We start from the raw sequence: 15,470 nt of genomic DNA on the forward strand, positions 1-15,470 counted from the left end.
ATCTCAGGATCACACATTCACCTCAGTTTAAAATGGACAGCAGCCTCTCTGAACTCACACAAACTTTAGGGACTGTTGAAGTGATTTCAACAGAAAAAAAGAGTGACAAGAAGAAAAAAAGAAGAGCAACTATATTCAGAGTAAGGAAGATACAAACATTATATTCCAACATATTACAAATTCCCTCAACTGCTCTCTGATTATGTAGGTCAACTGACATCAAAGGCACTTGTACCAGCTGGGGACTCTGAGTAGGATGAACAGCAGAAAACACATCCACACTTCTGGCAGAACAACCAGCCATCCCCCAATACCAAGACATGGATCCTGCCCATGAAATTACAATATATTCTTCACACCTTTAAGAAAAAACTCTGCAAAAGCAGTGAGTCAAGGCAGGCAGCAATCAGCCTGTGCACACAGGAAAGCCAAGCAGGGAAAGGAAATTAATTAATGGGAAATCAGCAACCAAGTGCCTGAGTCACTTGTTAAAATGAGACATGAGGTTGTATGTCACACAGGTTATTTCTGAAGCTTTACCCAAACCTTGGAGGGTTTGTATAGCACCTACCACAAGGGGTTGTGGTCCATGAGCACTGCTCCTGGGCACTACACTGCAGTAACCATGTCAGCATGAGCCTGGATAAAAGGCTGGGACACCAGAGTCTCTGTGTCTGCCTCACACAAGATTTACTGGAAGCAAACATGCTTCAACAAGCCTGTGAGGAAGGCAGAGCCAAGAAACGTTTTCGATCTGTTCTCGCATTGCTCAGTCCCTGTACTCCCCTAAAGTACCTGCACAGAAGGTCATATTTCAAATAACCAGCAACTCCTTCAGCTGCAATTCCCTCTCTGTGACCTCTGGCTTCCTGCAGGCTGCCCACAGCAATCAGAGAGAGCACACTGCCTGGACTGGAGCTCCACAGAGTCCTGGGGATGGAAAAACAAATACAACTGTGCCAACTTCTCACTTGCCCTTCTGATTGTTCACTGATTGAGCTTCATCCTGTAATCTATAGACATGCTGTAGGTCCAGTCATTCCATCCTCTCAGACTCAGTGACATTATCATGGCTAACCCTACCATTCTTTTGTTACTGCTTAATATTGTTTGATATTAATTTTATCTTTTTTTCTCCCTCTTTCAATTCAGGACACCATTGTTTTCCACCCCACCAACACCTTTGATTTTTCCAGTCATTACCTTCTTATTATGTTCTACTACTGGAGGCTTGACGTGTTTAACTCGAATACTCAACTGAAGTTCCCCTCTGACCCAAACTTTATCTTTGCAATAAAATCTTTGCATTTGGGGTCACTCCAGCTGATTTTTTTCTCACTTCTGTCTGACTGTTTTGCTCCTTCATCTACACTGCTCTTGCTCACACTCTTTCAGGAGGCTGTCTACAAAACACGAAGTGCATTAACACTGGAGCTACAAAGGCCACAATTCTGTCAACGTGTATTGCTTACTTAAACCTGCTTCTTCAGCTGAAAACAGGGGGGGAGGGATCAGGAGAAAGGACTTTCTGTTTTAGGTGTGACTGAGCCTCTGTGTACTGTTGTTGTATCCCTGAATGTGTTATGTTGCAAGAGGATAATATAAATTCCATTCTGATTAGCATATGGAGCAGGTAGACCTCTGGGTGTTGTTTTTGCATCTTGATTATCAGGTCTAATTTGGGAACTGCCACGATACAAATACACACAGATCTGTTATTAGCACTTAATCACAGGTTACAGAGAAAGTTAAATATAATTTATAAGTTAGGTTCCCAGGGGAACAAATTGGCAAGTTATTATGTCTATGGCTACAGAAGAAAGGACTCCTGCTTAACACACCTAGTAAAACTAAACACTGCAAGTGTTTAACTTGTTTACCTGAGGGAAGGGGAGTTGTGTTTTGATTTGTTTGGCTTTTTTTTTTTTGGGTGGGGGGGGAGTGAGGGAGTGTTATTCTCAATATTACAAAACTGTTATCCCAATGCTTGTTTTTGAAAAATAGACTAAATCCCAGAATACCAATGCCAACTTTTATCTAACACAATACCAGAGAACCAGATATCTTGTTAGGTGCTCCACCTAACCACCTAAGCCCTCGGATCAGTTCTATTCTGTGCAATCTCATTCCTACACTACATGCACATTCCTGCACAAATGTTATTCTCCACTCAGAATTTCATTTACTTGAAATAATCCCTTTTAAAGAGCTAGACTTAATCTCTGGAATGATCTTGTGTGTTGGCCAGATCTCCAATGTTCCACAAATGGTAAGGCAGTTGGCATTTGCTGGTCCAGTCTGGGAACAGAGAGGTTGTGTGAGATGAGCAGGTCATCCTGGATAGAAACTGGCCCCTGGACTGGATGCCTTGCAGTGCTATGGTTTGCTGGGTGATCTTACACTGTTGCCTTGATCAGGGCCTGTTTTTTGACTGTTGACTCTTCAGGGCAAAGACTAAGTATTACATCTGCTAAAGAAAATGGTAAAGAACACAAATTACTTCATCAAGACACAAGAATAAATTAGATTAATCAAACTGTTTCCAGTTTACCTTCCTGTGTTTCATAAAAAGCCTACATAACATGAAAGCTGATATAACCTTCTTAAAGGGTATATTTTAGCAGTCATTGTGACTGGCAAAGACATGACAGGCAGTATGTCCTACAGGTACTTCCCATGCAGAATCTCAAAGTGCCTCACACATAAGAACCTGACAGCAAATGCTCTTCATAGCCAGTAAAACATCTATCTCTATCCTCCACCAGTTGGCTGCATCTTGCACTTGACTTCTAAAAGTTTCCTCTTACACTTTTCAACTCTATATTTGCTAATTAATGTCTGTCTGCTGTTCAGTCTCCCTCTTGTGACACTTTCATGCACGTCTGACCACAACCTTAGTTTGAACTCTCATTTATTTTCAAAGATTTTCCTCCTCACCAGTGCAAATAACACCACCATTCTCCCCCTTTCATCTCTCACTCTCAGTGGCTGCATCCACTCCAAGCCCATGGGCACAAGGAGTTTGCCTCCACAGAGAACCAGATGCCTGGGTGACTTGGGATCCCAAATTAAGACAAGAGAGTAACAAAGCAAAATATTAGCTAAGATTATAGTTACAGTCAGAAAGAAACTCCTTTAAATATTCACAAAACCTAATGATAAACGAAGCTGTCTCAGGGCACACATAAGCCTAAATAAAGTCACTACCACTTAGCAAAAATTGTAAAGTTTAGGTCACTGTGGTACAACTCATTGTCCACTGTCCACAGAAAACAACCTGGACTCATCTCTGCTCTGTGCAGGTGCTCAGAAGGAAGCAAACCCCTTTGTTACTCTCATCTGGCTGACACGGTGACAACAAGGGCCATCAACTTCAAAGGTGCAATAGGCTTTGTGACTCAGTCCAGGTTTCTGCGCCTTCTCTCCTGTTTGGGGCATGGTAATTACAGTAAGCCAGAGAGGTTTATGCTCCAGTGAGACAGAGAGCCAGAGAGGAATATGCACCATGAACAAACGCTAAACCAGCAATTCAGGCACATGTGTAGCAAAGAACAGCAAAGGAACTCCTCTGGCACACATTCAGCATGAGCATTACTAGTCTCTGCAGCTCAATCCCATTTCTAACCTAAACCCTGAATCACCAGCACTTCGGTTCTCCAGTTGCCTCAGGGAGTAATCATCTGGTGAGGAGGAGAGGTCTCCTGGATACAAACACAAACACCAATGAAACACTTGCCAAACCCCTGCACTGGTATTGGCGGCTGGAACACACTCAGCGTCTTCACCCTGAATGAAACAGAGGCAGGATACAGAAACAGTCACTATGTGTGTAACCATGTTGCAGGGCATTTCCTCAGCCCCCCGGGGCACTTCCCGAGGCTGCTTCAGAGCCGGCTGCCTTTTAATGCAAAGATCAGATGGTCTGAGACAAAAAAAGAACTGTAAAGCACTGCCAGATATTAAAGAAGTTTACTTGCTGTTCTCAGATTATCATCAACACCCTCAATCGCAGTTTAAAGTACTTAGGGTTGGAGAGTTGCAGGTCCATCCCACCCTAGGTATCATGCTGTCTTTAGCCCTACTACTAATCCTTTAGGTAGTCCTCTAACAGGTTAAACAGACCCATGTCAAACCCAAACCCACTCTGCTGAGCTCAGCTTTCTCACCAATATAAGCACAATGCTGCCAGCATAAACAGGCTACTTAAGGGACATTTTAAATCCATTTACACGTCCCAGCGTCTAAAACGATCCGGGCTGCCAGCTCTGGAATGCACTTCCCCCGACTGCCCCACGCTGGAAAACACTGCAGGAAACATCACCAGGGCAGGAGGAGCCCCTGACATCACCCAGAACAGAGCAGTAGAAATAATCACTGCAGAGTTGGGCCTGTCTTGCCAAAGGACAGAAACAGCTACAAAAGATGGAAGCTGCCAAAAGTCCTCAGGGAATTTTTTCCTAGGAACAGCGTTAAAAAGGTTTGATGTAAACCCAAGTCTGTTCTGCTTCATTGTTTCCCATCATTATGTGCTCTTTCCACTTTAGTGACTCATAACAAAAACAGTCCCATGGTTTGGATTAATCTCCTGGCCTCTGCCAAAGCACTGGGGAGGCTGTCACACCTTAAATATGTCCCTGGGAATCCTGGGGAATAATTCTGAAAGTTTCAAGCAATCTAATTAAGCACCACCTAAACTTATTCTAAAAATCCTTAAACCACAAGTCCCTACGGCAAATCTGCAGGCTGATAACTGCATACTGCAAAAATTATCTCCTTGTTGTTAACATCAGGCCACCTCTGAAACGACCCATGGAAATGAATTTGAAAATCACAGTGTAAAGCTCCCTGGCAGAAGTCAGCACACTGTTATTACAGCAATCTGGAACACAGCTGCAAATCTTCTGTTAAAATCAACCATTCTGTGAAATTACAGGGAAGTTTTTTAGCAGCTTATTTGTTTTAAAACATCAACCCTGTTTGAGCAAAAAATCACATAAAACACATGATTTTGAGAAAGTTCTTACATGGCCTGAACTTCATTCCCTAAATCAGGCTCAGCTGAGATACTGAGAACAAACGATACCTTGTAAGACAAAGGAACATCACAGATTCTTGATTACACGGGACTGTCTACACTGATGATTTTGTCACTCTTTCGAGTGGCATCTTACAGTTTTAGAGAAAATTTAAGACAAAGTAGCTTGACTTCAAAAAAGCTGTAGATTGAGAGAAAGGGAATGGCTGTTATCAAGAGATTTGTTTCTGCCAGGCAGGCTAAGACTTGCTTTTCCAGGTCAGAAGCGCAGGTTTGAATTCTAAAACCAGAGATCTCCTCCTTTAATGAATCAGAAAAAAATATATTAAAAGCCTGTTGTTCTAGCATGAAGGAGTACATGTAACACTTAACATTTTCACTAACACTTGCTTTCAAACATGCCTTCAGTAAACACTTGTGCCTGAGCTGGGTGACTTCCACGGCTGTGTCTGCACACCCACAGCCAGTGCTCACACTGGGGACAGGGGGGACAGAACAAAAGGCTGCAATGCCAACACAACCACAGACAATTTTCAAACAGGTTCTCAGCACTGAGGTTTATTTTCCCACTGCTCCTACCCTCCAGAAGTCATTAACACAAGGATGAGCAGCCACCAGAGTGTGTGGTGAATAACTGAGCTCAAAGCAGCAGAGGAAAGGAGGGGAAGCCAAGAGGGCTGGTGAAGAACAGACATGGAGAGACAGGCAGGCACCTCCTTCCTGGGACACACAGCCTGGACCACGGAGAGCTGCAGGAAGGTCTTGCCAGAAGGGAAAACGAGAACCCCAAATTTAAGCCTCAGCCTGAAATATACACACACACACAGTAGCATGAAGCCATGGACAGTTTTTAAGCCAAAGAAATTTGCACAATATTTTACCTTCTCAGTTTGTCTATTTGGGCTGGTGGAAAAGCTGTAAATGGAAGACAATGTATTCTTTTGATAAATATGATGTTGTGTGAAATATCTTCCCTGAAGAAGGCAGGAAACAAAACTTAGTTATTCGTGTACCAGCAGATAAATTTACTGCTTGTTATTAAAACAACCAACCAAAGAGGCTGCAGTGACAGGTCTACTGACCCACAAGACTGTTTTTCTCCAGACACAATGACAGTGTCAGTACAAAATTCTCTCCAGGTTTCTTAACCTCAATGTGCTGCTTTTGGATTAAAAAAGCCAGTCTAATCAATCTCACTGTGCATTCTGCTTAGGTTACCTAAAAGAAGCCAAAGAATTTCAACTGTGATGTGGGCACTTGTTAATTTGGAAGTGCCACAAAAGCTGCTGAAAGTAGCACATGCAGCTTTGCAGTAACTGTACCTCCTTTTTATTTTCTTATTCTGCTATTTACAAAGAATATCCAGAGAGCTGCACAAGATTCCTGTCAGTCAAGGGAACAGAACTGCAGTTGACTACACCGTTCTGAAATAAATGGGGTTTGACTGCTGAGGTAGATTTTAACATGGCTACATGATCTGCTCAGCAATGGGGTTCTGGCAGCTTCTCTTTCCCTCTTTTTTAAGCTCAAATTTAATCAGATCATTAAAATATTTGTTGAAGTGCTCTGTCTGCCTGGCACTATAGCCCACACTAGACAGACTAATGAGTGACTTATTTCAGTAGGAATTTTTGTGGCATTCCTGGTGGTTTTTTGTTTTGAATTGTTTGTGCAAAGCTCTGGTAGGTGGAGCTTTTGAATCAATTGCAGCAGGCCTGGCACAGGATGGCACTCATGCTGTTCCTTAACTATGGGACAAACAAATGTTAAAGCCTGCATTAGATTAAGAGCCATGAACAACTTGAGTTATTTTCAAGGTTGCACCATTACTCCAAATCTCATTTTCAGTGATGAAATTAAACTCTAAACAAATATTCTCATTTCACTTATAGATGCTTTAAAATAGTTTCTGAAAAATACATCAGAAGCATTGATCCCAGCACTGATTATTAACATGGATAGTTACAAATTCTTTTACAGAAAATCCTTATGTTCTTCTTTCTATGCTTAAAGTACATCAGAAAGAACTGACGTGGGAAGAGCCAGGGAGTCTCAGTAGGACACTCCTTTAAAATCACAGCACAAATGCTCTACAGCAGCAGCTCTGGGGGCAGCAAACCTTGGGGGAGGCAAGAGGAACAGTCACAGGCAAGACTTTGTGTTAGATGTGTCTGGGAGAACAGTCAAGCTCTCAGGTACACAGATGCACCCTCAAGTCAGGGAATTCATCTAGAAACAAACTCCAGTGGAGAACTGCTGCCAGCAACAGATTCTGCACCCAGAGGCACAGTTTGACACTTTGTACCTCAGTTCCAGCTCTGAAAAAGCACTAGACTGGTCCCTACTTTCCTTTTTTAATAGATGGTCACCTAAAAGTACTTGCACATGAACCTATGTATAAACTCTGGAAGTCTACTATGAGATCACAAAAACCTTGTAAGGAGATGCCCAAACTTTGACTCTGTTTGTGCAGAGATGGGCAGTTCTACCACTGAGACCTCCCCAGGAACACCCTGAGTACATGTTGCATAGACAGGAGAGAGTCTTCATTTGGCACCACTTTATCATCTTTGATATTGTTTTGTTGAGGAACTAACTGGCTCCTTTCCTACCTAAACACACAACTGTAACTATTCTCAGGGTGCTCACACAGGACTGACTGCATTTAGATAATATTATCAGCACCACTGGAGTATCCCAGAGAGGTTTGCTGTCCCCCTGGAGGCATTAGGTCCTAAAAGCCTGCAATGATGCAAGAATTCAGGATGCTCTGGACAAGGCAGTGGCAAGGGAATGGACAGGGAGTCTGTAGCTCTCACTGCAAGGTAAAACTACAAAAATGGAATCTGGGTTACATGTCCTTGAGTAGCAAAAGCCTTGAAACACCTTTGAAACACTCGAAAGCATGTCAAGGTTTATCAAACCCCAGAATTCTCTTAAACCCCTAGATTTTTAAGAGTCAGGATCATTACCTTTGTTCACAGAATTGTGCCAGTACTGCTGTGGTAGAGCTTGCTCTTTTCTGTCTTCACTGATCACATTCAGTTGGTGGCAGCTGAGCAATGAGAGCGCTGACGTGGTACCTGCTTGTTCCTGGGGCACAGGCAGGGCAGGGGACATTCCTGCCCATTCCTGCTGCCTCACAACGGAGCAATCTCATGCACAGGTGACAAGCTGTTTAGCTCAGTACCTCTGACCAAGTTTCAGTGAAAACCAGATGTATTTACACCTCTTTGGGAAAGCTGGCTCTGAATACTGCCATGGGAACCCCCACTGTCACACTGCAGGGAGCTGCCCTGGCTCACTGCATTACATATCTTAGGTACAATATCAGAACATTTTTCCTTTTGGCTCTTCTGAACAAGGACTTTGCCCTTGGAAAAATAAATAAATGGTCTTCCTCTATTAGGGCTATCACAGATAGGAAATGCACCTTTGTACAAGTATGCTGTGAGTGAACAGAAGGATGTGGCTGCTATTCTCCACTTCAACCATCAGAGAATGTGTCACTGGGGGCTGTAATAGCCCCTCCCTTCCCACCATAGTTATTGTTACCTGATTCTTTTTAATATTGAGTTTAAAGTCACAATCTCTTAATATTTAAGTGGCAATACAAAAGTGGCAGTCTTTTAATATTTATTGGAAGATTTTAATCTCGAATAACAAGAAGATTGTTTTCTCTGTATTACCTCTACTGTTACAGTTCATACAAAGCTACCATGCTGTCCTGGGGAAGAACAAGGCTTTCATGCCTTTTCTTTTTCCTTCTCTCACTGGAAAAGCAGAGGAGAGAAGTATCAATGCTGAGAAATGCCCTGAAGGCTGCACTAGGACTGACACTGATTAATAATCGTGACACTAAACTATTCTACAAACAATTAAAAAATTTCCAGCATATTGTAGAGTTCCACAAAAGCAGCCAAAAAACCCCTCACCACGGTACAGCACAATGGTGTGTTCTCAGGCTCACAGCTGGGTAGGGACCAACCTGCCTTCAAACAGCCATGAGCAGCCTTGAGATGACCTTCCTGAGGCTCAGAACGGCTCCAATCAGCTTTTTGTCAATGACAGCCTTCCACCTACAACAGGTGGGGTGTAATTCAAATTATGTGTGCTTAAACAGATGGTCACCTGGCCATCAAAGGTGTTTTCTGGCATTGAGAAGGAAATTTAATTTGGGATAAATAATACAGGAATATATGGTTGAAAACATTTTAGTGCAATAATGTGGACACAGAGTAACAGAATTTGAACCTGCAAACAAAATTCAAGAATCTCCGTAGACATTTTAACAGCAATTAAAAAAAAACCAACAAAACAAAACAAAAAAAAAAACCAAAAAGGCAAACATACCTTCAGCACAGAGAAATTTAACATACCAAGCAACAACAAAGCTTCTGGGAAGGACTGTACCCACACCTGTAAGAATGGATGTACCTTACAAAGAAAGAAGGAGCTTAGTTATGGAACTTCTCAGAGAAGCACCTGAGGAAGTTACACACCCAGTCAGACAAGGAGACTGAAAACGGCCCAGCTTTCACTGGCAGGATTAAAAGCAAGCTTAAATGGAGGTCAGCACTAAACATTCTGAAAGACTACACCTGAACTGACTTTTATATCCTTTTGGAGACATAGTGCTATTTAAAACACAGGGCAAGCAAACCAGAAGCAAAAGAAATACCTCTTCAAATGGCTCAATGCTGCTCCTGAACTTCCCAGCGTGGGCTTGGAGAGCCCCTTGCTGTTGGCATCTCCCACCTGCCAGCACAGAATGGATGTCTGGTCACTTGGTCCCAGCTCTCTGTGTTCCAGTGCCAGGCTGCACCAGGAGACAGAGAAAAAAATATAATCAATCTTTTCCTAATATCCTGTACACAGACAGCACCTACTGTAGTCCTAAGAGGTTTTGCAGTCCAACAGAAAAGGTGAAGAGGTTTTGCCAGTCCCAGGTGGGAATGAAAGCAGTCTGTAAGTGATTCATCAGTGCACAGTGCAAATGAAATTTAAAAACCCCTCTTATACCATAGAAGAACAGTTAAGATTTCACAGCCAATAGCCCATTGCAGTTATTTGCACCAACACGAAGAACTGATAAAAGCTGCATGGGTTTGCACATATGCCAACCAGTCACCTCAACTGCCAGGGAAAAATGCCTCTAGTCCCCCAAAACTAACTTCAAACTGTCTGACCATGATACAAAGCCATCAGTTTAATCTCCTGACAACCACCATGGAACGGGGAGAGCCAGATCTTATCCCCTGTTCCCAGAGGGGCATGTCTAGGGCAGTGGTTGGCAGCTCCAAGCTGAGTGACCAGTAGAGTTGGTCCTGGGCAGAGCTCTCAGGGCTGGCCCTGGGCCCAGTCCTGCTCAGGACTTTCTGCCCTCTAAGAACATGGTAGAATCAATCTTCACCCACTCTGCAGATGACAGCCCACGGCAGAAGAGGCAGGTACAGTGGGTAGATGAAGAGACAGAAAAGATACTCTTACAACAATGACAAGAAGCAGTATCATCATGGCTAGGCTTTGCCAACGAAGATTTGGGAAGCAGTAACTATATTTAGAAACAAGCCGTACAAATTGCAACATAAACACACACAACCCACTCCAGACAGAGCTGAAAATTGAAATTGAAATTCCAGGACAGGATTGTGAGATCTGTGGGCTTTTTCTCCAAAACTCAGTGGGTTGAGGCTATAAAAAATATCAGGATTTTTTTGCTGTAGAGCAACACTCACCTGGAGGGTAAGAGCCAGGCCCACTCACTCTTCCTTCAGCTGTGGTTTCCTGCTTCCCACAGCTTTACAACCCATGTCATATTTAGGAATTTATACTCTGGTGGCATCACAACAGTCAGGCTCCCCCGGTTCCTTCTTTCTTCTTTAGGTAACCACCACTTCAGGAACAGTCCAAACAGAACCAGTGACCCAGCTACTCATACCCAGCACATTTTCTGCCTTTACTGAAACATTTTTTACCAGTTATTTTGTTGACACATTTTCTTTGTTTCAAATTTCAGATGTTACTGCCTGAAAGAAACACGCTACCCCTTTTCCCTTCTCCTCTCATGAAACTCCTTTAAATACTTATTTTTTATTTATAAATGGAGTATACTTTGGTACTTCCACCCGTGACACGTGAACAAAACCTTTCAAAGCACTAACTCAGAGCAAATTACTTCAGTCCCACTTAATCCAAAAAAGATCAAACAAAACATAACTGAATTAAAAAACCATCTCACGTGTTGTATCCAAACTCCAGAGTCTCTACCTGTTCTAAACAGATAAGAAACTACAATTAATATGCTATCCTTAATAACATACTAGTGTAACATAACAGTATACTATTAAGAGAAAAAAGCAAGTCTTTTAGGCATATAGATATATGGGCAAATAGACCATCCATTTCTGACACATGAAACTGCATCAGGAAACTAAATTCTGTACAAGTCTGACAAAAGTTTTTACATATACAAACTGAAAACTGCTCTGACTCCTCCACACAGAGTCAGCTATCTGGAAAAATGACTCACAGCTAAAATATTCCTATTATGAGGAGTCACTAAGGGCACTTAGGGTTTTGAATCAGAACCGTTTGTAATTTGCAACCCCCAGTTCAGCTTGTCATTAGCTTATTACTGCAGCTAAAAGAAGCAGTGGCAAAAAAGAAAAAAAGAATAAACTGAATAACACCATAAACATATCTAACAGTTGGGAAAAAACCCACATCACAAAATGCTCTGTATTTCATGAAGAACAGTTTTTAATATACATTCACTGTTTAAGCCTGATTTTAAAAAAAATCCTCCCTTCAGGATTTTGTAACAGGTAAACTCCAGTGAACAATTTCTTTGTGTTTACCTTCATGACATTCAAACGTGTCATGTCAAGCCACAGTGAGCAGAGGAATGCTGGATCAGATGTGTGTGCTGGTAACTTCCTTAATCCAAACAAAAACCTTGGAAGAACACCTTTGAGGCCTCTGGTTTCTGTGATAGCAGTTTAAGCAATGCATCCAAACAGCTCTCCAGAACATCAGACAAACATTGGCTCAGACAGTTTAAAATAGTTGTGTTGTTTACAAGACAAAAATGGGAAAGAATTTATTGGACTCATTCTTGGAGCTCTCTAGAATTCACAAGCTCTTCTACAAATGGGAAGTACAGGGAGAAATCCAGAAAATGTAAAACAGAATCACAGAATAGAAATTTCAAGCCTCGATTTCAAGGCCTGTTTGTGTTGAGATTCTGTTTGATGAAATACTCCAAGTACATACCCTAAACCAGCTGCAACGCAGAGAAACCTTCCCTCCCCAGCAACCCCACTGAAAACACAACAGAGAACACCAACATTCCAAACAACTTTAATTTCCCACACAACTCCCGTGCTCCAGGAAACCACATCACACTGCTTGGCCTTTTCCTAGACAGCAAGGAACTCCTTTCCTCACTGCAGGGGCTCCAAACATCACTCAAACTGCTGATGCACAGCAGAGTCTGAAGGGTTTTGGGACATGACTAAGGCCTTGATCCCATCACTTGCTCCTCCAGGCAAACATCACCACCACAGGTAAGCACTGCTGCATCTCCAAGGGATCTGACAGGACATTCAGGCTGCAGCCATTCAGAAACACAGTAAGGAAGTGCAATAGTAATTTCTGAGGACACACCAGAACTCAAACAATTCTTGGAAATTGTTCTGGGGAAGCATAAAAGAGATTTAATTTCTTTAGCTGTGCAAAATGTAATGGTTTAGCTGTGTGTTTCCCAGTGCAAATCTATGGCACGTGCTATTCAAATACACACAGCTTTTGTTCCCCAAGCCTCATTTGTTACCCCAACCTAAAGAGAAAACATTTAAGTTATTTAAGAGCTGGGAGACACCACGTGTCAAAAAGGCTCCATAATGATCTTGAAGTTGTTCTTATGCACAATACACAAAGTAAAATGCAGCTTTAAAATATGCCAGAATAAAAATCTGTAGCGATTCTGGAAGAATTCAGAAAACTGCAAAGTTACATTTCTGGTTGTTATGTGGAATCATAGTATTGTCACTCACTGCTTCATTCTTTGTGATGGAGTTGTGCAAAAACCCCAAGACCAAGAGAAGACACTTTTCCCCTGTAACCAGCCAAGTGGTCACTTGCTTTTTCCTCTGACTGAATTTGGGATTTTCCCCTGAAACACTTCCCCTGAGGTGCAAAGGGGTTAAAGGTTTAGGAAATGCTCCAGCCAAGGAGCCATTTCCCTGCCAGCTTGTTCTGCCTCCTCTGAAGATGCAAGAAAGCCCCAGATTTGTTGTTGCCTCTTGTTCTTCTCCATTCCTACTTCAGTTGCATTTTGTTGTACTTAGTGTTCCATCTTTTCTTCATTTTTCTTTGCTTGCAGAAATTCTTCCCCAGCTTCTTTGGAGCCACACCTTCATTTCTCATAGGCTTTGCTGGCTTGCCTTTTGTCTCCACAGCTCCTGGCTGTCCCTCACAGGGTGTGTTCCACTGTCCTTTTGCCCCAGACATCTACACACAGAGGGGGAGAGAATTCAAAGAAAGAGCAACTCAGAACACCAAACCAGAATGAATCATCTTAAATGTGCAGTAAGCACAAACATATACAACAACATTCAGAGCCAAAGAGACTCCCAGGCCACATCTGGGCTGGAGGGCAGGCCCAGCTGGTTTCCTGTCACAGTGACATCTCACCAGTCCTGCCTCCTGCTCGAGCCTGGATTTCCTTTGGCAGAACCCAACGTGCCCAGGGTAACCAGGAACAGATGCACGACTCTAGTTTGCCCTCATATGGAGTCAGGATGTGGCTAAAATGTGTACCAGGGCCCAAGAACCATCCCAGAGCCTGCCAAGCCAGGCATAGTTAGCACAGGGCTTTTACACAAACCAGTCGAGGTCTGCTGAAGAAAAACAGTGCTTGGAAATTTTCTCACTTCTGAAGTGTCATTACTAGCTGTTCAAACATATTAGAGTGGGATCTTCGGGGCATTTCCAAAGCATGACAGGCATCATTACCTCACCAATATAAAATACAAAGCACCATGGACTCCTAAAAAATTTCTATCAGAAGTTTCTTTAGAGGCAGACAATTCTTCTCATAATCAATTCTACATTGTTTTCAAAACAACAGCAAAAAAATGAGGTATTAATGACTTAAACTATAGTAACTTTCACTTATCCTATGTCAGAAGATGACATCAAACACCTAAAATATTTTATTTCTTTAGATTTAACTTTGCTCTGAAGAAATGCAGAAGATAAATGCTGTATAAAATTTTCAGTAAACAGGAGGAAGCCACCCATACTTAATTTCACATTTCTGCCTGAGACATGTATTCTCCTACATTAAGGTACTTCCATGCCTCTACACATACTATATATGCCTTTAATATAAAGTAACTTATTACTCTTACTTTAGAAACAGTATCATGCATATGTGTTATGAATGTTGTGCTGCACAGAGGGAGCAACACAGCAATGAGAACTGAAGTTTCTGTGTGTCAGGGAAGCCACAGGAATTTCAATGGAAGTCTCTTCAAAGGTAAAGGAGAGGCAGGTGATCAATGGCAATGATTCCAACTGAGCTACCACACTTTGGAGGGCTCAAGGGAACACTGACTTTTGCTGTGGACAAACAGTTATCCCCACCTGAGCTTTGTTTAAAATTCTAAACAACCACAAACTGATCCAAGACTCTCCCCCACTCCAGCTGCAGAAAGCAGGAATCACTAAGTTAAGACAAAAGCCTTCAAAGAGTGGCATGAGGGGGCTGAGGGAAGTACTAAAACCTTCAGTAAAGACTAAAGTCACTTGTTTTTGTGCCTTGCCACACACAGGAGTGTAAAGACTGCCGATTTTCTGTGTGTGGCTGATCTGCTCACAACCTCTTGTCTCCATGACATTTGGGGTATCAAATATTACACTCCACGGTGGAAGCACAACCTGGATTCCTCTCCTCTACCCAGCCAGTTATTCCCAATAAACTTGTAAGACTTTAGTGTCCTAGCCCTCAAAGAAATACCAGTTTCTGCTGAAACAGTTAAGTTAAAGATTTTGAGTTCTGGGGGAAAGACAAAGAGACAAGTAGAGATGAAGGTAGAACTGAAGAAACTGAAGCCAGGTTAAAAGGTCCTTACTGAAAGCATTTGAAGAAAAAGTGCATCAACAAAAAGCACCACCACAGAGGTAGAATTAGAAAATCCTTATAAATGCAAATATTGTGCCCATTTCAGCTGTACTGCAAGCCTATGAATTACAAAGCTTTTAATTAAGCCAAGTGCCACATTATTTCTGTTGTCCAAAAGTACCATTAGGTCATATTAAAGATGCAAAACTTCATTTTGCAAGAATTTTGCCATCAGATGAGAGAAAAAAGATTAAAAAACAAACAAACAACACCACAGTGTATCCCAGAGAACTGTACTAAGAGCCC

At 42.2% G+C, this 15,470-nt stretch overlaps 2 protein-coding genes across 3 annotated transcripts in view; both read right to left on the reverse strand.

Moving 5' to 3' along the window:
- The window catches only part of ANXA2 (annexin A2), a 38,011-nt gene extending 29,985 nt beyond the window's left edge, over positions 1-8,026 (reverse strand). Inside the window, exon 1 of the mRNA XM_051770529.1 lies at positions 8,008-8,026. The gene's annotated coding sequence lies outside the window, so the exon portion shown is untranslated. The remainder of the gene's footprint in view (positions 1-8,007) is intronic.
- Positions 8,027-8,662: 636 nt separating this feature from the next.
- The window catches only part of ICE2 (interactor of little elongation complex ELL subunit 2), a 28,010-nt gene continuing 21,202 nt past the window's right edge, over positions 8,663-15,470 (reverse strand). For both annotated transcript variants that reach the window (XM_051770483.1, XM_051770482.1), the window contains one exon: positions 8,663-13,549. In XM_051770483.1, coding sequence (XP_051626443.1) covers positions 13,358-13,549 — 192 coding nt within the window. In that variant the 3' untranslated portion in view covers positions 8,663-13,357. The remainder of the gene's footprint in view (positions 13,550-15,470) is intronic.

The sequence above is a fragment of the Manacus candei genome, unplaced genomic scaffold (genome assembly GCF_025592945.1).
Source record: "Manacus candei isolate 608988 ecotype Guabito, Panama unplaced genomic scaffold, ASM2559294v1 h1tg000119l, whole genome shotgun sequence".
NCBI classification, from domain to species: domain Eukaryota; kingdom Metazoa; phylum Chordata; class Aves; order Passeriformes; family Pipridae; genus Manacus; species Manacus candei.